The 22324-nt window shown below is 45.4% G+C and overlaps 1 protein-coding gene and 1 long non-coding RNA gene across 13 annotated transcripts in view; one reads left to right on the top strand and one right to left on the bottom strand.

The window, feature by feature from the left end:
* The first annotated feature begins 1025 nt into the window (after positions 1 to 1025).
* LOC133369370 (uncharacterized) lies at positions 1026 to 7761 on the top strand. The gene is made up of 3 exons (XR_009758877.1): positions 1026 to 1654; positions 2305 to 2453; positions 7668 to 7761. It is a non-coding gene; the product is annotated as an uncharacterized LOC133369370 (long non-coding RNA).
* Positions 7762 to 10550: 2789 nt separating this feature from the next.
* Positions 10551 to 22324, bottom strand: part of ESRP2 (epithelial splicing regulatory protein 2) — a 93251-nt gene continuing 81477 nt past the window's right edge. For 7 of the 12 annotated variants that reach the window (XM_061594634.1, XM_061594632.1, XM_061594630.1 and 4 more), the window contains one exon: positions 10551 to 11990. In XM_061594634.1, the coding sequence (XP_061450618.1) occupies positions 11832 to 11990 (159 nt within the window). In that variant the 3' untranslated portion in view covers positions 10551 to 11831. Of the gene's footprint in view, positions 11991 to 17112; positions 17225 to 22324 lie in introns of all 12 variants that reach the window. The other 5 variants (XM_061594642.1, XM_061594636.1, XM_061594641.1 and 2 more) reach the window with 1 other exon arrangement.

Below are 22324 nucleotides of genomic sequence, written 5' to 3'. Positions count from 1 at the left end.
TTATTTGCATTGTGTTTCCTTTGCATTGAAAATGAATAGGGTAGAATAACATAATGACCACACAATACACATAAATTACATAATTCCACCACAACAGACAACGAGACAAATAACATCGTTTTCGGCAGAAGACAAACTGCAGTGGAACGGAAACAGTGCAGCATGCTGTAGGAATAGTTAATTGTCTCTTTAAGAACTGTAGAGCAAAGTTGCTAGTCAGGATTGGTTGAAACCAGTCAGCAGATCAAGGAGTGACCGAGTTCAGGAAGCAAGGCCTTTGCTGGAAGTCTTATGCTCAGCAGTGTCCTACATTTATAACAAAATAATAAACTGTTTTGTTTGTAATCCGAAGTCAAGTAATCTTAAGTAAAACAACACACATGCAATGAATACAGGGTGGAATGGAAAATGAAGCCTCCTTACATTCCTAGTCATAGATCAGGAACACACCGAGTTCCTAAACTTCATTTAAAAGACTATACAAAGAAGAGGAGAAAGGGGTGTAAGGTGAGGCTAGTCGGTGCTTGCCCCTTTCAATAGAGGTTGTACACATGGGTTGCCCTTGCTAGATCAGAGCACAGACCTGTCAGAAGTGAAAAGTTGCTTTAGATTTTACATGTAGCGTTTCTTTCGATTTAAAATTGAGATTGTGTCAACAAAAACTGATGTTCCGGGTATATTGGATTCCACAGCGCTTCCAGATGAAGGAATTGGCTAATCAGATAGACTCGAGGCTGATGGTGTAATGCTGATAATGACCCCTTTGAGATATACATCATGGCTGTGTCCTGTGATGTCTTTTAATGCTTTGTATTTTCTTTGTTTTGGAAAAAATCTTGATATTTGTGGATGTTCATGCACTTTTAAGTGCTGTCCCTATGGGGTGAGGATTAGCTGATGGACAAGAAACGTGGATTCTGTAAGCCCTTATGGTGGCTAAGAATAGGGGTGGGTGAGAAATTTTATTCAGTTTGCATTTAAAGATGAATCTGCCTAATTTTTCCTTTCCAAAACAATATGAGAGCTGAAACACAGCCATCTGTTAAAATTTTCATTTCTCTGAATTTTGCAATGCAGTTCTGTAAGTAATGTGTAGAAAAATGCATATGTACAAATGCATATATTAATGGAAAGAGCATAGAAAAGTACATTATATTAGGAAAATTGGCCAGAGCCAAGTCTTAATCACATGTCTACAGCAAGAGGGTCCCTACTTTTACATGGGTGGCATGAAAAGAGAAGGTGGCAGAGAGAGAGAGAGAGAAGTAGGTGCCCTACGCAGCTTTACCTCTGCCTCTACCTGTCTCTGGTATGCGGCCTCTAACAGATCACCCCTGAGGAAATGTGGCCCTCAACAGAAAATCTTTACCCTGGAGAGAAATAAATAAGGCATATTTTTCATATCAGATACTTTAGGAACAAATGTGGGGCCGTTTTTCTCTCTTCAATGCAAAGAATGGGTCTGTTGGTTAGCAGCCCACCCCCCTCTTTTCCATATAATGTCTTCCCAGGAAATGGGCTCTATTTCAGCTTCATTGAAGAACTTTTAAAAGCTGGCCGAGGCCTTTTTCATTCACCGTGACCGCGCTTGACACCTCTCAGACCAGCCTCTCCTCCTCTTCTGCCAACCACATCCATTAAACTACTATTTCAGGTATGCTACAAGAGGCCTCATTTCTGCATTTCCAAGCATTCAGTAAGCTGCTTTCTGTGTCGCGCATTAGGACAATGGTACACACAATGAAATAAAATGCTCGAGCGATTGCCAAAAGGTAGGAATGGTTCCCCACCAGCACCCCTTACTATGCCTTGAAAAGTACATTGTGTCCATGGACCTGCTACATTCACAGTAATTAGAGTGATTAGGTGGAGGTCAATTTTAAGAGGGGCTTAACTGGCTGAAATAGCGGAAACCTGTTTAGAAATAAAAACTATGTATGTGTGTGTGAGGGTGGCTGCCCAGTCCAAGTCCAGGTTCAAGATAAAGAACCTTAAGACAGCAGGAAGGACCTTGGAGTTGCCCATCAGCAGACAGGTCACCATCTTCCCCACTTTGATGAGATGTATGACATTTCTATTTATGTTATAACCATTTGTTCTAAATTTTCATCTTTACATACAAATAAGTGTATGCAACTTTTATGCAAAAGCTGCCGTTTTTGATGCTGCATTCCTTTTTTTTAACGATATGTTAAGTGGCTACTCCTGTGTACATGTGTGTGCAGGCAGGGTTAACACTGAGATATTAGAAATAATAATGAAATGAACGTCACTAAAGAGGTCTCTGCCTTTCCAACTCTGCAGGTATGTTTATGCGGATCAATGTACACTGGTTCCTTTGTTTGAAAAACAAAAAGCACAGTTTAAAAAGCCGAAAAATTGCTCCAGAACGCGAGATGGCTATAACATTGCAGATTCCAGCCAATCGGACCTATGCACAACCAGCTTTGGCTGTAAGTATGCAAAACCCGTTTCCCCTGAGCAAGATCTGGAAGAAAAGATTTGCTTGCTTTACAGGTTCTCCAAGTGTGGGTTGTGAGCTCCATTCAGCAGGACCACAGCAAGGCTGAAGCACAGTCAAGAATATTTGCCCTTAGCCCTGCACTTGATTTATTTTTTTTCAAGTAACAATCAAAACCATTTTGATCAGGACTAGATTATTGATCAGACTAACAAAGTCTTAGTCTGAAGCCTGTGGTTTTCATAATATGGTGCTGGTGCAGTCTACTAATTTCCCCCTAAAAATTGACTAATTAAAGGGGCCTTTTTCAAGAGCGTAGTTTTTAGGGCTTATGCTTTTCATAATACGGTGCTGGTTTTGATGACTGATAACCCTGGCACTATGAGTCAAGTATGTCATTTGATTTGTAGAACAAAAACCAACCATCCTTCATTTCATTTAGTGGTGGGCCATCAAGACCCCCTGCAATTTTCAACTGGCCTCTGGAGAAAACGGTTTGAGAACCACAGGCTTACTGAACAAAACTGGGGAAAGGCCATGGCTCAGTGGCAGAGCCTCTGCTTTGCATGCCAAGGATCCCAGGTTCAATCCCCAGCCTTTCCAGCTAGGGCTGGGGACATCTGTGAGGCGTCCTTCCCTGGCTCTCCCTGTCAGGTTCCTCCCTGCTCGTGGTTACTGCCTGTCTCTAGGCACCACCAGGGACTCCACCAGTCCAGACCGCACTCTCTTATGGTTTCTCTCCCCGCTCTAGCACAGATCTCAACAGATCCCCCTGCTAGGCAACCACCAGTAACGTCCCAATACTAGTATTCCCAGAGACTCTGAATACTGGTATTGTTATTCTCTTCACCGCTGCCACCATTTGTTACAGTTCCCCTTCAGCCTTGGTCATTACCTTACCCTCCCTTCTGGTCTGTGAAACCCCAGCCAAGGATCAGGCCTTTGGTAAACCAAATTAAGTATTCATTACAGATAACAAAGCTAACAAGATTAACAGGATTTGTTCGTAAGGCACATAAGCATATGGTTTTACTCAATACTAATCCGAACTCCACCTCCCTCCTTCTTCACGCTCTCCTGGCAAACAACTCTCTCAAACTCCACCAAGCAACCCACTCTTTCTCTTCTCCCCCCCAGATTCGACTCTCACTCTTCCTTTTATACATTCAGCCATTTTAAACACTCAGCCAATCATCTCGCATTCTACTGCCCAGTTACTCCCCCTCCTCTTTCACTCCACTTACCATGTATCTTCTAAAACAACACTTACCATATATACATTAATATAGGAACATCACAACATCCCCTGCCTGAAATCCTGAAGAGCCACTGCCTGTCACTGTAGACTGAGCTAGACGGACCAATGGTCTGACTTGTTAAAAAGCAGTTGCCTGTGTTCCTCAAAGGTGGCACGTCAGCTTCCGCAAAGAGCCTGCCACGGAGATCATACTGTTTTTCTGTGCGCCCTTAGGCCTTATGTGTTAAGAATGCTGTGGCAAGAGGAAGACCAGCACTGCCCCAGACCTCAAGCAGGAGAAAAGCGAGTGGAAGGAACTTTCCGCCCCCTGCAGAAGTCCTTGACAAAATGGACTCTGCTCCATCTGACACCTGCAGCAGTGAGGGGGAGGGTGTTTGGGCTTCTTCCAGCAGCCAGAGGGACAAGGGTACTGGCCAGGTGTTTTGTTTTGTATTGTTTTAATGCCAAGGTGACGAACCTCAAGCTCAGGGGTCAAATTCCTCCCTCCCAGCCTCTCTGTCTGGCTCCTGGCACACTCCCCAGGCCATACCTCTCGCTGGCCCTGCTTTGCACTCTCGATGTTTCCGCCTGGCTGGGATAGGTCCCTAAACTCTGATCATGCCTCTCGCTTGCCTGGATGGAGGCTAGAGAGAGGTGTGGGTAGAAACTAGCCTTCTGTACAAAGGTAACGTTTCTATTCGTTTCTCTGACCGCTTTTGCCTCTGTTTTTGCTCACCACTGGCACGTGGCCCTAGGAAAATTGCCCAGAAAGGAATGCGGCCCTCAGACTGGAAAAAGATTCCCCATCCATCTTTTAATGTCAGTCAAGGGATGAGGATGAGGATGATGAGGATTATTATTATTATTATTATTATTATTATTATTAAATTTATTTATACCCCACCTTTTGGCCAAAGGCCCTCAAGGCGGCTTACAAAGAAAAATAAACACAAGTATAAAAATACATCAATGAAAGCAATACAATTTACAAAAATTAAACTAAATAACAAATAACGTTATTAAGAAAAAAAAATGTCCACGGTCAGTTGACCAACAGACAAAATATAAAATACTTAGTTACAGCCTCAAGAGAACCAGTTATGAAAAATAACAATCTAACTGACAATCGGAGCTGGTCTAAGAGTCACGACAACATTTGGCCATTTGTCTTGGTTCCATCCAGAAGGGTCTCTAAAAACTGACCAGGCAGCCATCTTGCAAGAGGGTATTCTCATGCGTTTTCTAACCCCTGGATAAAAACTGCAGTACAAGAACACATGAGAAACCATTTCAAGCCTTGAGTGGCTTGTTTTTTAATTAACACTCTAGCACTTGTGGACATCCAAGGAAGCTGAAAGGTTGGAGGTTTAGGACAGACAAAAGAAAGGACTTCTTCAGGCAGCGCAGAGTTAAACGATAGGATTTGCTCCCCCAAGAGGCAGTGAGGGCCACCAGTTTGGATGAAATTAAAAGAGGATTAGACAACATAGACGGAGGATAAGGCTATCGATGGCTACTAGCCCAAATATAGGCAGTATATTTCTGAGTACCAATAACTGGAAACCGCAGGAGGGGCGGGTGCTCTTGTACGTGGGTCCTGTTTGCGGGCTTCCCACAGGCATCTGATCCAGCAGGACTCTTCTTATGTTTTTATTGGACCTACATTAGTGATGTCCATTAACTTCAATAGGTTGCATTCCTCTTCTGGTCTGTGACAGCAATAAATGATTCATCCATAGGTTGCATTCAACTCAGAGTAAACCCACTGAAATTAATGCATCTAAGTCAGTCAATATCCATTAATAATATCCTCGTAGCAGTCCTTTGAACTGACTTGTAAAGTAAGCTAATATTAGCTACATTTTACAGACTGAAACACTGAGGCTGAGGGCCTAAAACAGAGGAGGGGAACCTCCAGCCGTCATCCTAATTCTAGCTGGGTGAGTGCAGCTTGCAGAGAAAAAAGAAGGGATTGCGGCGGGAGAGGCAAAGGTGATGGGCCAATGGAAGGAGGAGAGGGGAAACGATCGGATCTGGGCTTGCTGAGCAGGAAGGGAAAAGGAGAGGAAGGAGATAGCAGATTTTAAAAAGAGGCGGCCCTACCACCACCTCTGGTCTTGCCCATTGCAGGCATGCAGCCCCTGATAGATTATCTCCAAGAAAATGTGGCCCTTGACGGGAACAAAAACAGTTCCCCATCTAGGCTTGAAGCAACCTGCAAGTTTTTCAAAAGTGGTGGTGTGGCGAAGAGACTTCCCAGCACCTGCTCTTCTGGAGTACATCAGCTGTTTTCACCGATGTAGGGAGGACTGTGGCTCCCTCAAGTAGGTAGGCAATCGGGGATGTAGTCATCTGGGGTCTCGGGGGCTTTTAAAACAGGAGCCAATTTCACAGCTTTCTCAATGTCACACCACCTTCTAAAAAAAAAAAAAGGATGGCTAACCCCCCCCCCTCTTTTGCATATGACACGAGGACAGAGGCATATTAATCTTTCCAAAAATAAATCCGACAAATGAAGTGTTTGCAAGAGGGTGGCGTTAGGCTTCCATGCGCAGATGCACATCAAAAGGCTCAGGATCTGGGCCCCCAGCCCCTCTCTTATTTATTATTTATTTATTTAATTTGTATCCCGCTCTTCCTGCACCCAAGTAACCACGGCCACAGGATTGTTCCGTTTATCAGAGCAGGATGTTGCATCCCACTCACACTTCCCCCCCCCCGTGAACCCCCTCCAGCAGTTCCTTGTTGAGGCACTTGTTAGGCCTACCGGAAGGCCTCACTCCTCGCCTTGTAGCCGGCTGGCTCCTCGAGTGTCTTCCCAGCCCCTTCTCTCTGCGGGGCTTTGGCTCAGCTGGAATGCCAGTCAGGCCCTCACTCTGGCTCACCCTCTTCCCTTCCTCATACGGAACTCTGAGGCCTCTTTGTCAACATCTGGATCTCTCCACAGCTGTTCTTTGTTTGGCTTATCTTCCAGCCATTCTCCACCAGCAAGCCCTGCTGACTGGGGACCTGATCCTGCATCTATGTAGGATGGAACTAAGTGTGTGTGTGTGTGGGGGGGGGTTCCTGGCAGTCTTTAACTGGTGCCCCACTTGACAGAGGACAGTCCTCTAGCTGAAGTTGTTCTAGACTCAAAGGTCCCAGTCCAGTTTAAAAAGAACCATAAACGGGAAGAGCAAGGGTTGAAGTCGCTGGCAGACTGAGCAGACCCACAGACCACCTGGTCACAATCTTTCCTACTACGGGGACGTGTATTCCTACTGAAATTAAAGCAGTCATGTTTAAATTTGCATCTCTCTACTATAATACAGACTAGCATATTAACCTTGGGTTGTTTTCAGCTAAGTCCTACTCAGAGCAGATCCACTGGATTTAATGAACCCAAGTTAGTCATGTCTATTAACTTCAATGGGTCTACTCTGAGTAGGACTGTCATCAACCACCGCCCATTTTATGTAAATGTGTACCTTCTTTTGTCCACTTTTTTTGGCAGTTCCTAAGTGGCCATCCCAGTATGCTTACACATATGTTCTAAATCTGCTGCAACTGGATGTAAGATCTGGTGACTGCCCGTCTGGACTATCGTAATCTGCTATATGTGGGCTGCCCTTGATGATGATCTGGAGGCTGCAGCTAGTGTAAAACATGGCTGCTAGGCTGGTAAGGGGGGGCAGCCCAATGGGATCATATGTCACTGATCCTAAAAACACTGCACTGGCCATCAGGGAGCTACTGGGACTGTTTCAAGGTGTTAATACTAGCATACAAAGCCCTAAAAGATGTGGGACCCAGGTATCTAAAAAAAAGCACCTTCCCCAATATCAACCAGCTCAGACGCTACGAGGCTTCGTTGGTGGTGCCACCACCGAATGCTGCCTGGTTGGTAATAGCTGTGACAGAACCTTTTCAGTGGTGGTACCCATTTGTGGAAAATGAGGTGCATTTGTCTTCATCACTTTTGTCTTTCAGGAGGAATTTGAAAACATTCCTGTTTCCCCAGACATTTGATGGCTGAAGCAGACTACTTCTGGCAACTCAAAGATCACTGGTAAAAGAATGTTTCTAGCTGTGTTTTTATAGTATTTTAATTGTTTTTAGAATATTTTTAATTGTAATTGTATTTGAAATGTTTTAATTGTGATTTTTAGAATGCTTTAAAAAATTATTATTACATTGTTTGGTTTTCTTGTTGCTGCCTTGGGTTCCTTCTGGAGAAAGGGCAGGATGTAAATTCAATGACTAAAAAATAAATAACTCTCAAAGTAACAGCATTTCTCAGAAAGATGGAGCTTTCCTGCACTTATGGCTAAAATGAGTGCCAGACTGAACGACCTATGGAGTGTATTTTTCTTGGAAGATCTTTTTTTGTGGTAACATTATTGCAAGTGATATACTTGCTCCAAGTTGGGGTTCCCAAGCCTTCCCTCCTCCCGATCCCTTGAGAATTGCCAAGGCGGACCAATTTTTTCTGCCTGTTGTAGCAATTGCGATGCCTTGCGCTAGGTGCTATATATTTAATTGTATCTTTATTGCTTCTTTTATTGCTTATATTGAGTTTTATTGTACTACAGTTTGCATTTCACAGAATTCAAATGGTGTCCTTCAGACATGAAGCGTGTGATCCACAGGCCACCGTTTGAGGAAGCCCTGCTATAAGGGCCATAGCATCCCCCGGGTCGGCTTTGGCTTTTGGTTCATGCCCTGTCAACTTCAGTGTAAAGGTGACACCTACTGGTGGGATGGAATGGTGACACATTTCTTAGGACTGCCTAAATGGGGAACCAGTGGCCTTGTAGACACCATTGGCTGTGATAGCTGGGGCTGGTGAGAGCTGGAGTCCAACAGCAACTAGAAGGGGACAGCTTCCCCTCCCCTGATCTCAAAAGAATCAACCAGGGTTGCTTTACACAAGATTGTTTTCCACAATATTGTTTTCCTGCATGGATCTCACTAAGGAGTCCCACTGATGGAACAAGGACGTACATGGTTGTCACTCTCTCACTCTCACACCCACCCACCACAGATACCAGGACATGTGGCTCTCCAGATGTTGCTGGATGCCAACTCCCTGCAGCCCCAGCCACCATGGCCAATGGCCAGGGATGATGGGAGCCAGAATCAAGCAGCATATGGAGGCAGTGGTGGCTGGTGGCTCCATGTCAGTGGGGCAGTGGAATCCGCTCCAGGTTTAATCCAAAATTTCGAGGAGCTGTAGCACCTTGGACAGCTCGTTGAAAGTTCAGGTTAAAACCTGGAGTGGATTCCACTGCCCCACTGACCAGAGCTTGGAAAAGTTACTTTTTTGAACTACAACTCCCATCAGCCCCAGCCAGCATGGCCACTGGATTGGGCTGATGGGAGCTGTAGTTCAAAAAAGTAACTTTTCCAAGCTCTGCCACTGACACAAGGAATAAAGCAACCAGAGCAAGGCATGGAGGCAGAGGGGTCCTGGCATGTCAGAGGGAGCGGAAAGGTGGTCAAAGGAAACAGGAAGAGGCAGATGTTTGGTGGGTAAGCCTCAGGTCCAGGGCCAAATGTGGCCATCCTGGCCTCCCCATCTAGTCCTTGGGGTTCTCCTCAAGCTACTTCTCCCCAGCCACACCCTCTCTCAGGCCACACCCTCACTGGCCTTGCTTCTCACCCTCCGTTACTTGAGAATTTTTGCCTCGCTGGATAGTGTCCTTGACCTCTTGCTTGCCTGGCTGAAGGACAGACAGGGGCAATTGCCTGTGTAGAAACTAGCCTACCAAAACCAAGGCAGTCACATTTGAATTCATTGCTCTGCCTCTGCCCCTTACTGCTGGTATGCAGTGGTGGGAAAGCGGCCCTCGGGTTGAAAACATTTCCCTAACCCCTGTACTACGGGGTGAATAGACAACAGACAAGACACAGCGTTTTAGAACCGTTTTGATCATCCCCCAAAACCAATTCTGTCTAATGGGTTGATGAGCTTTGAAAATGTCAGTAGCACAGTTTCCCTCCTTCGATCTCTGCTTGTCTTGGGGACGGGGACAAGTAAACAGCAACTGCAAAAACCTAGCCCCTTGAGTCAGACTGCAATATCCACCTGCCAGCACTTTACATTCAGTTAGTGCCAGGCACTGTTCAAAAGCACTTCATACCTGTCGTCTCATCTCCATCTCGTGGCGACTGCTGCTAGATGCAGGGAAAAGTACTCGGCTTCTATCTCTGTGAAGTGGCATAGAGGTTTGGCGCTAGAGACGGACAACATGGTCTCGGACATGATGTTAAATATTATTTTACTTTCTGTTACAGTAATGTTTATGTATTTTACAAGTAAAACTTTAAGGCTAGCCATATATTTTATCTATTAGTTGTAATTGTCATTTTTGATATTGTATGAAAGTCTTTTAATGTCTTAATGGTTTGCGTTCAGTTCTGCTGCGCAATGGTCTTTGGACAAAGCGATAAACATATTGATTGAAAATATAAAGAGCCCTGTAAGGTAGGCCAGTGCTTCAATCTTGCAAAAGAGGGAGCTGAAGCCTAGAGGAGCCAAGTTCATAAAGTAGTGGTGGGGAACCTTTGGCCATCCAGATGCGGCTGAACTACAACTCCCTTTAGCATCCACAAGCGTGGCCAATAGTGTGGGATGACTGGAGCTAGAATCCAGCACCATCTGGCAGACTAAAGGTTCTTCACCCCTGTCATAATGGAAAGGTTATCAGAAGCAGGAACTGCCCAGTTCTGTCAGCCACTTCATCACACTAATTTATCCATTTCTCAAAAACCAACATGCAAGCTGCTGTTAACTGTATGGCCAAGGCAGCTTTTCCAGTTTGGCACCTCTTGCAGCTTTTCAACCCAGGGATGCTAAAGAAAGCCACTCTCTTTTTCCTGCAAGCATCTTTTTATTTATTATATAAAGAGGCATACATCATCATTCAGGGTGGGAAGAAGAGGCTGATTCTCTCTTTAAGTACTTCTCCAAGTTGTACACTCTTAGCAAAAAAAGAAAGAAAAGACCCTGGATACACAGGGTACCCAACAGCCTCTTGCAAAAATGAGCTCCTTCTGGGTGCCTCCGCTGTTATTGCACGTTTTGAGAAAAGTCCTGGATCAAGGCACGGTAAAAACAAAATCATTTAGTGCTTCTACAGTAGATGTCTCAGCACACTCTACGCAACATAAAACGATATTCTTTGAACATGTATATACATACATAAAAAGGAGAGACATGCACTAATTAGGATTAGATTTCAACTTCTCTGGTTGCTTCATAATATACAAATAAAGAATAATGTTGTAAACAAATGGCATGCACTAGAGCAAAAATGCTTTAATACAGTATCTGAGAGCTATGATGCTTAAATAAAACAAAATATAATTTACTAGTCCTCAATGTTTATGTGCCATTCTTGTCCAAGTGAAATTTAAAAAAAAACTTTTGGGCTTCCTTTTTTTGGTTTACAGGTTGACAGCCTGTATGTTAGGAGACAGATATGGCTTTATTGTATTTACTTACTTGTGTTGTACTTCACAAATGACACATTTTTTAAAAAAAGAAACTGAAAAGCATCTTCTGCAATTTCATTTGGATGCAGCTTTCCAAGCTGTTCTGTAGTGAAGTAAAGGAAACAATATAAACATCCCAAAGCGTTGTTTGCCAAGCCACGTTCCAAGAAAACAGCCTTCCACAAGCCCTCGCTGAAGGCACAGGCAACCTACCCCACCCCTCTCTGCCAAACAAACAAACAAGATATTTTTGGCAAACTTGGTTTCAAAATAAAATATGAACGAAATCTATAGGCTTCATTTTCCTCTCCAGATAGCTATATAGAAATAAAATAAAAAAATTTAAAAAATGCATCCCTTGTCATTACAACTACTGAAGTGCTATGGATTATCTTCAAATTAAAGGGTGAGGAAGGGGGATTTTCGTGGCAACACCCTTTAGATCAAGCATTCTAGCACTAAGTTCAGCTTCTGTTTGGGAAGGGTGTACTTCCATCCCCCTCAGTTGAAGCCACTTGTGAGGACTGTTGCTCAGGCACATCAGGAGGAAGCGAAGGCACTTTGATGAAGGAAGACGTTGCTCTTCTTAAAAAGGCACAGGGGTTGAGCGGGGCTTGTTCTTAACTCCTCCCCACCCTGCAGAGGGTCTACCCTGGGTTAGATCAGGCAGAGTTCCACACAGTGGCTTCCCAAGAGGCATCCACTTCTCTCAGCCACAGCTTTCTTCGCTGAGTCCAGGCTGGGGAAAGTGACCAGGGCTTCTCCGCTGAGCTGGCCACTAAAGTTGTAAAGCAGGAGGATGGCGTCTGCGTGGAGCTGCATGGAGAGAGCAGAAGGTCAGAGCAGGAGCTTGGACACTGGGGAAGAGAGAAGAGGAGCATCCCCCCAGAGTCCATTCCAAACACATCACTTGGCAATCACAACCCACGCTGAAAAGCAGGCACAGCTATAGTGTGTTATATGCATCCTGGCACCTTTAATAGCACTTGTACGGTTTTTGGAGTTCAATCACAACAGCCATTGAGGAAGAAGAGGAGGGGAGTCAGTGGCAAACAGGTTGCTGTATTGATGCTATTATAAAGAACAAAATATAGGAACATAGGAAACTGTCTATGCCAAGCAGGACCATTGGTCCATCTACCTCAGTATTGTCTACACTGACTGGCAGCAGCTCTCCAGGCTTTCGGGCAGAAGCCTTTTCCAGTGCTACCTGGAGATGCCGGGGATTGAATCTGGGACCTTCAGCATGCACAGCAGATGCTCTGCCACTGAGCTGTGGCCCTTCCCCAAGCTGCCTTACGCCAAGTCAGCCCACTGAGCCCAGGGATGGTGCTGGGCTATCTTGCTGGGACTGACAGGAGTTGGAGTCTAACACCACCTGGAGGGCACAGCATTGGCTACACCAAGTGTAGTGTTTACGAAGGGCAGCAAATCCCTTCCTACCTTGGGATACTCCAGTCCTCTCTCTGATGGGGCCTCTGATCTTTTGCAAGCCTACGCCTTAAATGCACAGTGAACAGAAACTGGGTTAAATAGTCTATGAATCTTCCCTAGACGATTTCCTGGCCTTCTATACATGAATGAACAATGAAAGGTTGAAATGGTGCATGTGTGCCCCCTGAGAAACAGCCTCAGTAAGACAAACAGCACAAGAGCAAGCATTTAGAGTTGGCGTACGACACACAGGCTCTCCTTGGTACCCCCAGTTTGGAATGATACAACCGCAGAACATGTGCTTGTGCGCACAGTGGTGGTTTGGAGGGGCTCGGGAAGGAAATCTGATCTAGTCCCAGGACGCCCCCCCCCCCAATGCAGCAGAGGCTGCAGCCTACACTGGTTGCTGTACATCTATGGGATCTGAACAGGACATTTCATGTGTATGCAGGGGCGTAGTTGTGATGTTCCTATATATTAGTGTATATATGGTAAGTGCTGGTTGTTTAGAGTATACATGGTAAGTAGTGAAAGAGGAGGGGGAGTGAATGGGCAATAGAATGCTTGATGATTGGCTGAATGTTTAAAATGGCTGACAGTATAAATGAAAGGATGACAGGTAAATCTGGGAAATGTGAGGTGGTGAATTGTGGAATCTGGGGGGAGAAGAGAAAGAGTGGATTGCTTGGTGGGGTTTAGAGAGTTGTTTACCAGGAGGGAGGTGGAGTTCGGATTAGGATTGAGTAAAACCATATGCTTATGTGCCTTAAGAAGAAATCTTGTTAATCTTGTTAGCTTTGTTATCTGTAATAAATACTTAATTTGGTTTACCAAAGGCCTGATCCTTGGCTGGGGTTTCACAGACCAGAAGGGAGGGTAAGGTAATGACCAAGGCTGAAGGGGAACTGTAACAAATGGTGGCAGCGGTGAAGAGAATAACAATACCAGTATTCAGAGTCTCTGGGAATACTAGTATTGGGACGTTACTGGTGGTTGCCTAGCAGGGGGATCTGTTGAGATCTGTGCTAGAGCGGGGAGAGAAACCATAAGAGAGTGCGGTCCGGACTGGTGGAGTCCCTGGTGGTGCCTAGAAACAGGCAGTAACCACGAGCAGGGAGGAACCTGACAGGGAGAGCCAGGGAAGGACGCATCACAGTAGTCATCTGGGGTCTTAGACCCCTTAGTTTTTTGGGAGCAGGTCCAAATGTCTAAAGTGTCCTACAAGCCAATCAGCATGAAAGGAGAGTATGTTAGCCACTGAGAAGAGTTTTCTAAAGTGCTTCCTTGTCATTTCCTGCTGGTTGGAGCCAATCAGAGTGAAAGGAGGTGAGTGAACCACTCAGTGGCTAACACACTCCTCTTTCGTGCTGATCGGCTGCTAGGGATGTATGTTCTTGTGCCAGAAAGCACGTGAGGGATGGACTGAGGAGTGTGGCCAAATCTGGTGCCAACGGAAATTAGAATTAAGAATATATTAAACTGCCTTGCCATTGACTCCATATCAATAGATTTCTTATGTGCCTCTTAGGCCTAGTGCTTACTGGGTGGGCAGCGATCAAGTCTGGGGCTTTATCATTTCAGATAATAGTTGAGAGGCTCACATTATTATTATTATTATTAAATGTCTATCCCGCCCTTCCTCCCAGAAGGAACCCATAGGGGCCAAAAAGCAACAAAACACTAAAAGGACTTTAAAACGTGTTAAAAACAAAATATCTTAAAAACAAAATGTCTTTAAAAGCAATTCCAACACAGACGCAGACCAAGCAACCATGAAAAACATATTAAAACAAAACATCTTTAAAAACATTTTTTTAAGTTTTTAAAAAGTTTTTTTAAAACATATTAAAAAGCAATTCCAACACAGAGGCAGACTAGGATAAGGTCTCTACTTAAAAGGCTTGTTGAAAGAAAAAGGTCTTCACTAGTAGCCAAAAAGGTAACAGAGATGGTGTCCGTTTAATATTTAAGGGGACTAAAGCTGCAATCCAATACACACTTTCAAGGGAGAAAGTCCTATTGAACCCAGTGGGGCTTACTTCTGAGTACTGGATTGAAGCCTAAATGATTAAATGCTCCTGCACGCTGCTGGTGGTGGTGGAAATCCCTGCACATAGAAAGGCAGCATATCAGAGACAAAGGTGAAGAAAATACTGCAAGCCTTTGAGGCCTTTTTTTGTTTTGCACAGTTGTATGCTGGCTTCACATGAACTATGTGAATCTGAATTCACTTGAATCCCTTAGCGCAGTATTAACAGTTTAATTTTATTTTTCTGCAGACTTAACTCTTGTACTCAGACAAGTGTGTATTTTCTCAACATAAGCTCCCGAAACAATGGGCTGACATCCGCCTTGCATAGTCAATGCTGCAGCCAAGTAATACTGCCTGGTGGGCATCCTGGGCAAGCCCTTTGGAGGCTCATAGGATTTACTCCACATCTGTCCCCCGGAGTACAGGCTCCGTCCTCAAGGGATCCTGGTGCTTCCACATTCCCTTGGAATGATGCCAGTGCCCACATTTTGGCAAAGGGGAGAAAAATCAATCCTGCATGCTTCTGAGAAAGCGCATGTACCAGGGTAGGGAACCTATGGCCCTCCAGCTATTGCTGGACTCCAACCTGCATCAGCTGCAGCCGGCATGGCCAATGGGGTCAGGGATGATGAGAAATGTAGCCGAACTGGTCTCCCACCCCTAGCATAGCTAAAACATTAAAAAAAACAAACAAACACAGAGCATCTGTCCTCAGGCTTTTGATTAAATGGGATCCTCCAGGGGAATTCTGTTGGGATCTGCTCATTGGCTCCAACTGGGATTTCAACTATACTCATCCCTTTGTACTGTTTTGACTCTGCAGTCACTCAGGGTGGTGTTTTACTTCTGAGGATCCAAGGCCCAGCACTAGTGCTTACCGCCCAGTCAACAGGCTATGAGCCCTTGCTCTGTGAAAGATCTGGGAGGTTCCTGTGCCAGCACAAAAGCCAAGAGGCTGGATGAATGAACAAACACACCCATGCCACTCAGCACAACAGTCCTCAACACCAGGGGTGGGGAGAAACCAGGCCCCTACAGATGGTGTTGGACTCCAGCTGCCATCAGCCCCAGCCAGCATGGTCAATGGTCTGGGATTGACGGGTGCTGTAGTCGAGCAACATCTGGCAGGGTGACAGGTTCCCCCACATCTGCTCTACATATCACCGCAGGACACAACAAATTGGGAAAAAAATCAGGATCATTGAAATGAACACCACCACTCTCCTTTCAGCACTCCAAGACAAAAGGTATACCTGCACCGGCAGCTGGAATTTCCAAGAGGCTGGGGAAGAGGACCCGCCCTCATAGCCCTCCCCCGCATTTCCCTGTTGCTGCTGTTGGTCTCCTCTGGAGGAGAGATGAGGGAGCTGTAATCATTCAGCCTGGTAAGAAGAATCCCCCCCCCCGTCCCTTTGGACGATATTTAAGCCAGGCTGCCGAGGGTCCTTGGAGTGCAAGAAGACCTGCACCAGCAGCTGGAACTTTGTCGACTGTTGGCTTTCTTTTTGCTTTGTATTTGTGTATTGAGAGAGCCAGTGTGGTGTAGTGGTTAGAGTACTGGGCTACAACCTGGGAGACCAGGGTTCGAATCCCCACACAGCCATGAAGCTCACTGGGTGACCTTGGGCCAGTCACTGCCTCTCAGCCTCAGAGGAAGGCAATGGTAAACCACCTCTGAATACTGATTACCATGAAAACCCTTTTCATAGGGTTGCCATAAGTTGGAATCGACTTGAAGGCAGTCCATATCCATTTTTCATTTTGTGTATTGAAGTCTAGATTATTTCTTTTGCAATATTTTGCAACATGCGTTTGCTAAATTGTTGGGGGGGGTCTTATTTGAGTTTGATATGTTTTGTAAACTGCTTTCTCTCCCAACTTCAACAACCCCTCCTAAAAGCCTTATACTCTGATAATAAGTAGATGTAAGCCACTTTGACACAGCTCACTGTGGAAAGGCGGCACATAAGTAAACTAAATCAATCAAATCGATCCACATTTTGCTTTGACTGCCCTATGCCTAGCCACAAAGATTCTGGGTGGTATTCCGTGCTAGTCCTACTGAAGTTAAAAGAAAAGACTAGCAAGTTAAATTCAATATACTCCGAGAGCTGTATTCAGCAAGGTCCAAGCTGAATGCAACCCTCTGTTACATGCAAGTACCAGATAGCGGTCAATACAACCATGACAGCTTCAAACAAGGAGCACACCTACAAAATGTAGAGAGAACCGCAAGCAGACATACAATTCCCAGCATTCCCCTTCTCCTCTCAAGGGCCCCATGATCACCATCATCGCCACCGCTAGGTTAGTTGATTCGTGCCAGGCGCCAAAGCAAGGGAATGTTAGCGAGCAGAGTCCCCACCGCAAGCTAGGAAGGGAGGATGCAAGGAAAATAAAATCATTCCCCTCAACACCCGGCCCTCTTTCCGATCACCACCAAAGACTCCGTTTCTGCCAGTCTGAGCTTACCTTCGCTGGAGGTTACAAGCACTTACAAACACACCCAGTCTTTCGGTGCTTGTAACACACTCCTTGCTTGGTCGTTGAGCTGAATAAGGCCATTGTAGTCGTCGGGCGCGTACTATAGTACAAGCGTGATACACAAGGTCAGGAAGAGGAGGGGCAAGTTGTCGTGTACCAGCAAGCCACACACTTGCACATTTCATTTTTAAAAAATGGGAGGGGGGGTTACAGCTACAATTGTCAGTGGAAGACACAAGGCAGGCATTGGTCCACCTCACTCAGTATTGCCCACCCTTCTCCAGCCCCAGGGTCTCACGCAAAAAAGGACTTTGCCCCTCTCACCTGCAAACTGACCCTTTTTAACTGGAGGTGCGGGGGACTGAACCTGGGACCTTCTACATGCACAGCAAGTCCTCTACCCACTGAACTATGTTGGCAGCCATTCTCCAAGGTCTCAAAGCAAGCATCTGTCCCAGCATTGGCATCAGACAACGTTTTGAATGGAGATACCAAAAATTGAACTCTGGACCTTATCCATGCAAAACAAAACACACATTACAACCCTTTGCTTTGCTAAAAGCATTCTGTCCCCGCGCTCTAGAGGCACTTGCGTGACAGGCCTAAATCTTTGCAAGCAGACAGGGGGCACACTCGACAGCCCAGCATCAGAACTTGCTGTCTGACCAGTGCTTCATTACCTTTAGATCATAATCCAGATTCTTTTTTTTAAGTCACACACACGCCTCTTTGCAAAAGCTGCAACCATAAGAGATCTGATCTGCATCACTTGGGGGTTGAACAATAGCATGGCATACTGCATTACAAACCTAGAGCACCTGGGGAAAGCTATAACATGTGTTCTCAGGTTATAGGACACAAGACCAAATTAAGCTTGGTTTAAAAATGTTAAAAGAAGGGTCCATGGATGTACAGGGCAGGGCTAGTTCCTGACTAATTGGGCAACCTGATCAGGATCAGTCCAAGCCCTGAACTCACACCGTATGTTTTGATCGAGCAAGCATCAAATAGGAACCCTCATTAAGTAGACAATGGCCAGTGTTAAAATGCTATTCCATGTCATCTATCAAACACTGCCAGGCATCAACTGTCAAATATTGTAAATGTGATGAAAGCAAATGGCAACATCTAATTTAACTGGATGACAAAGGTGTATTTCAAAATATATCCCGGGAATAAACTGGCAAACACTGGACATCACATTTCAGAGAGAATCCTTGGAAGTAATTGGTTTCGGCTTGTGAACAAATCACTTGTCTACACACCTGTGGCAAATCAGAAAAGTTACCCAGGCTGCTACAAGGTGGAAGCAAGCTGGTTCTCTTAAACCTTTCAAGCTATCAATGTGGCATCAAAATGACTGACAGTATAGCTGCATTTGTGGACTTACTGTGTCTGTCTACTCTAGCTTTATGCTGGATGGTGAGAGGAGATAGACCACTACTACTGTTATCTGTCATGTTTACAGGTAATTCTAAGGGGTGTTAGTCTCAATCGGTGGCTGGTGGCTCCATGTCAGTGGGGCAATGGAATCCACTCCAGGTTTTAGTCTGAATTTTCAAGGAGCTGTCCATGGTCCAAGACTGGGGGGGGGTTTAAACAGATAGGTCCAGCTAAGCATGAAAGCTTGGCTGCTTTTTCTTGTTCTTCCTCCAGCCCAAACTGCAGGAATAGCAGTGAAGCCAGAGGAGGAAGCAGCGGCAGCAAACTAGCCCAGTGACATGGCTTTCCCTCTGCCTCTCTGGCTGCAAAAGAAGATAAAATAAGATCAGGAGTATTTGTAAGTAGCTGCAGCAGCTCTGCCATCCTAAATCAAACACCTGGGTTGTATCCAACATTAGTTATACTCACAGCAGACCCACTGAAATTAAAGGACATTTAGGGAAGGGGCATAGCTCAGTGGTAGAGCATCTGCCTTGCATGTAGAAGGTCCCAGGTTCAAATCCCAGCATCTCCAGGTAAGGCTGGGAGAGACCCCTGCCCGAAACCCTGGAGAGCTGCTGCTAGTCAGTGTAGATAGTATTGAGCTGGATGGACCGATGGTCTAAGGCAGCTTCCTATGTTCCTAATGAACTGAGGTTTATACATTTTATTGGGTCTACTCTGAGTAGAATTGAGTTGGATATAACCACAGAGACAGCTCTCTTTTCACTCGACATTCACAGCTGAAAGAAAAGTCTGCAACATTCTGAAATGTAATGAGTTTTCAGATTTGAAAATGTGGACGCTGATGGCAAAATTCAATTCTCCATTCCTCCTCTCAGACAACCTACCAATTTGACATTCAGATTTTTGGACTAAAACCCTATTTGTAATTTAATTGATTTGATTTTTCATCTATTCAAAGAGAGGCTTCCCTGTTGGCTGAATGAATGTGTGTGTGTGGGGGGGGGGAGACAGAAACAGTCAAATACAGGATGCAACTGCAAAAATGTATGTGAATGTCAAAAGCTTGAGCCAAACTGCAAATACTCTGCTCAGCCAGAGAATATTAGCCACCCAAAACTCCCAGGTATTAATAGGATTGGATTTTAGCTTTAGCTGTCACCACAGACAGGTTTTTAATGAAGACAGTTCATACTTTCGGCTGCAGTCATCTATCTACATGCATGCATGTGCTAATTAGCCCATATTCTTCGCAGCTAATAAGTAATCTGGAAAAGGGACCATACTTCTTTTGAAGGTGATCTTCCTAGTCATCCTTTCCTTAAAGGGGCTTATAGTTTCTCCTGAAAAGCAATGCAAATTCTAGCATGACCGTTGCGACTGGTGGGGCGGAAGGCAGGGAGCCCAACCATCAGTGGAGCCAGAGCCAATGACAGGCAAAGCCAGTCAATTCTAGTTTTGTCCCCTCCATCCTCCCTGTTGACTGCAACACTGAGACTAAAGAGGAGGAAGCTGATTGGCACAGCCGCCCACTAGACTGCTTGTCAGTAATACGGCAGGCAGGTGGAGCTGGCTGAGGGTGGGCGGACATTAAAAATAAAACATGATTAACGCTTCACTGCGGGAGGAAGTGGTCCCTGGCCTCCTGAAAGAGGCGATGGTGAGACCACTCCTGAAGAAAACGTCCCTGGACCCGGAAAACTTTAACAACTATAGGCCGGTAGCTAATGTTCCATTCCTGGGCAAGGTCCTAGAACGAGTAGTTGCCAACCAGCTCCAGACACTCTTGGATGACACCGATTATCTGTGCCCATTTCAGTCGGGTTTTAGACCTGGGTTCAGCACGGAGACAGCCTTGGTCGCCCTGTATGATGACCTTTGTCGGGAGGCAGACAGGGGGAGTGCGACCCTGCTGATTCTCCTTGACCTCTCAGCGGCTTTTGATACCATCGACCATGGTATCCTTCTGGGACGACTCACTGATCTGGGAGTGGGCGGTACTGCGTGGCAGTGGTTCCGCTCCTACTTGGTGGGTCGTCTCCAGAGGGTAGTGCTTGGGGAGCATTGCTCGGCACCCTGGGACCTCCAATATGGAGTCCCACAGGGGTCAGTTCTGTCCCCCATGCTTTTTAATATCTATATGAAGCCGTTGGGTGCGGTCATCAGGAGTTTTGGAGTGCGTTGCCATCAGTATGCTGATGACACGCCGCTCTATTTCTCCTTTTCATCTTCTTCAGGTGAGCCTGTCGGCGTGCTGAACCGATGTCTAGCTGTGACAATGGACTGGATGAGAGCTAACAAACTGAGGCTTAATCCAGATAAGACTGAGATGCTGCTGGTGGGTGGTTCTCCTGACGGGATGGGGGATGTTCGACCTGTTCTGGATGGGGTTGCACTCCCCCTGAAGGAACAAGTTAGTAGCTTGGGAGTTCTTTTAGATCCATCCCTGTCACTTGAGGCTCAGATAGCCTCTGTGGCACGGGGTGCTTTCTACCAGCTTCGGCTGGTGGCCCAGCTGCGCCCCTATCTGGACAGAGAGAACCTCGCTTCAGTAGTCCATGCGCTGGTAACCTCGAAATTAGATTACTGCAATGCGCTCTACGTGGGGCTGCCTCTGAAGACGGTTCGGAAACTGCAGCTTGTGCAGAATGCAGCGGCCAGATTGTTAACGGGGACCAGACGGTCCGACCATATAACACCGACTCTGGCCCGCCTGCACTGGCTGCCTATTTGTTTCCGGGCCCGGTTCAAAGTGCTGGTTTTGACCTATAAAGCCTTACATGGCATAGGACCACAATACCTGATGGAACGCCTCCCTCGTTATGAACCTGCCCGTACACTACGTTCATTATCAAAGACCCTCCTCTGAGTTCCTACTCATAGGGAAGCTCGGAGGATGGCAACGCAGAAAAGGGCCTTTTCTGTGGTGGCCCCTGAACTGTGGAACAATCTCCCAGAGGAAATATGCCTGGCGCCATCGTTAATATCTTTTTGGCGCCAGGTTAAAACTTTTCTTTTCACCCAGGCTTTTTAATTAATTATGTTTAGTATACGCTGACATTGTTTTAATTTTTAATAATTTTTTACTTTTTATATGTTTTATATTGATACATGTCTTGTACTTTGCTATTTCTTGTCTTGTGAACCGCCCAGAGAGCTTCGGCTATGGGGCGGTCTATAAGCTTAATGAAATAAATAAATAAACATGAAAAATAAAAATAAAATATGAAATAAAATACAAAAATAAAACTAAAACATGAAAAATAAAACAATAAAATGAAAATGAAATATTTAAAAAATAAAATACAAAAAAATATGCAGACAATCCAATTTTCATGTGTTTGGTCAATTAGAACATACTCATTCCAAGTTTGAAATCTGGGGTTTGAATTACTGGGGACTTTTTCTCTCTCTTTTTTGATGGCCTCTTTGTAGCAGGAAGAGATTCAGTCGGCCGATATAGGCTAGGAAGCTCTAAAGAAATACATGACTGCTTACGAATCTATAAAGAAATGCCCCAACAAACGTACTGGTATCAGTGCCCATGCGAAGGCTGGAGATACTTAGAGGCCACAGTCAAAAACCGCTCTAGAACCATCAGGGCAATAATCTGATTAATTTTTAAAAGTTTAGCTTTCCAAGGCTCCGAGTGCCACACCTGGGGAGAAAGGGGCACACAGAAGAGGGTCCCTGCTTCTTCTCATCCTGCCGCCCACCCCACACACAGCAAAGAAAAGCTCTGACAAAATCAGCAACTCGGAGATGATTCTGAAAGAGATGAAGAATGAGCCCCTGTTGGGAGCCAAGCAAGGTG

The sequence above is a fragment of the Rhineura floridana genome, chromosome 13, assembly GCF_030035675.1.
Source record: "Rhineura floridana isolate rRhiFlo1 chromosome 13, rRhiFlo1.hap2, whole genome shotgun sequence".
Lineage (NCBI taxonomy): Eukaryota > Metazoa > Chordata > Lepidosauria > Squamata > Rhineuridae > Rhineura > Rhineura floridana.
The sequence above is the reverse complement of the archived record's forward strand: the minus strand, read 5'-3'. Positions and strand labels throughout refer to the sequence as shown.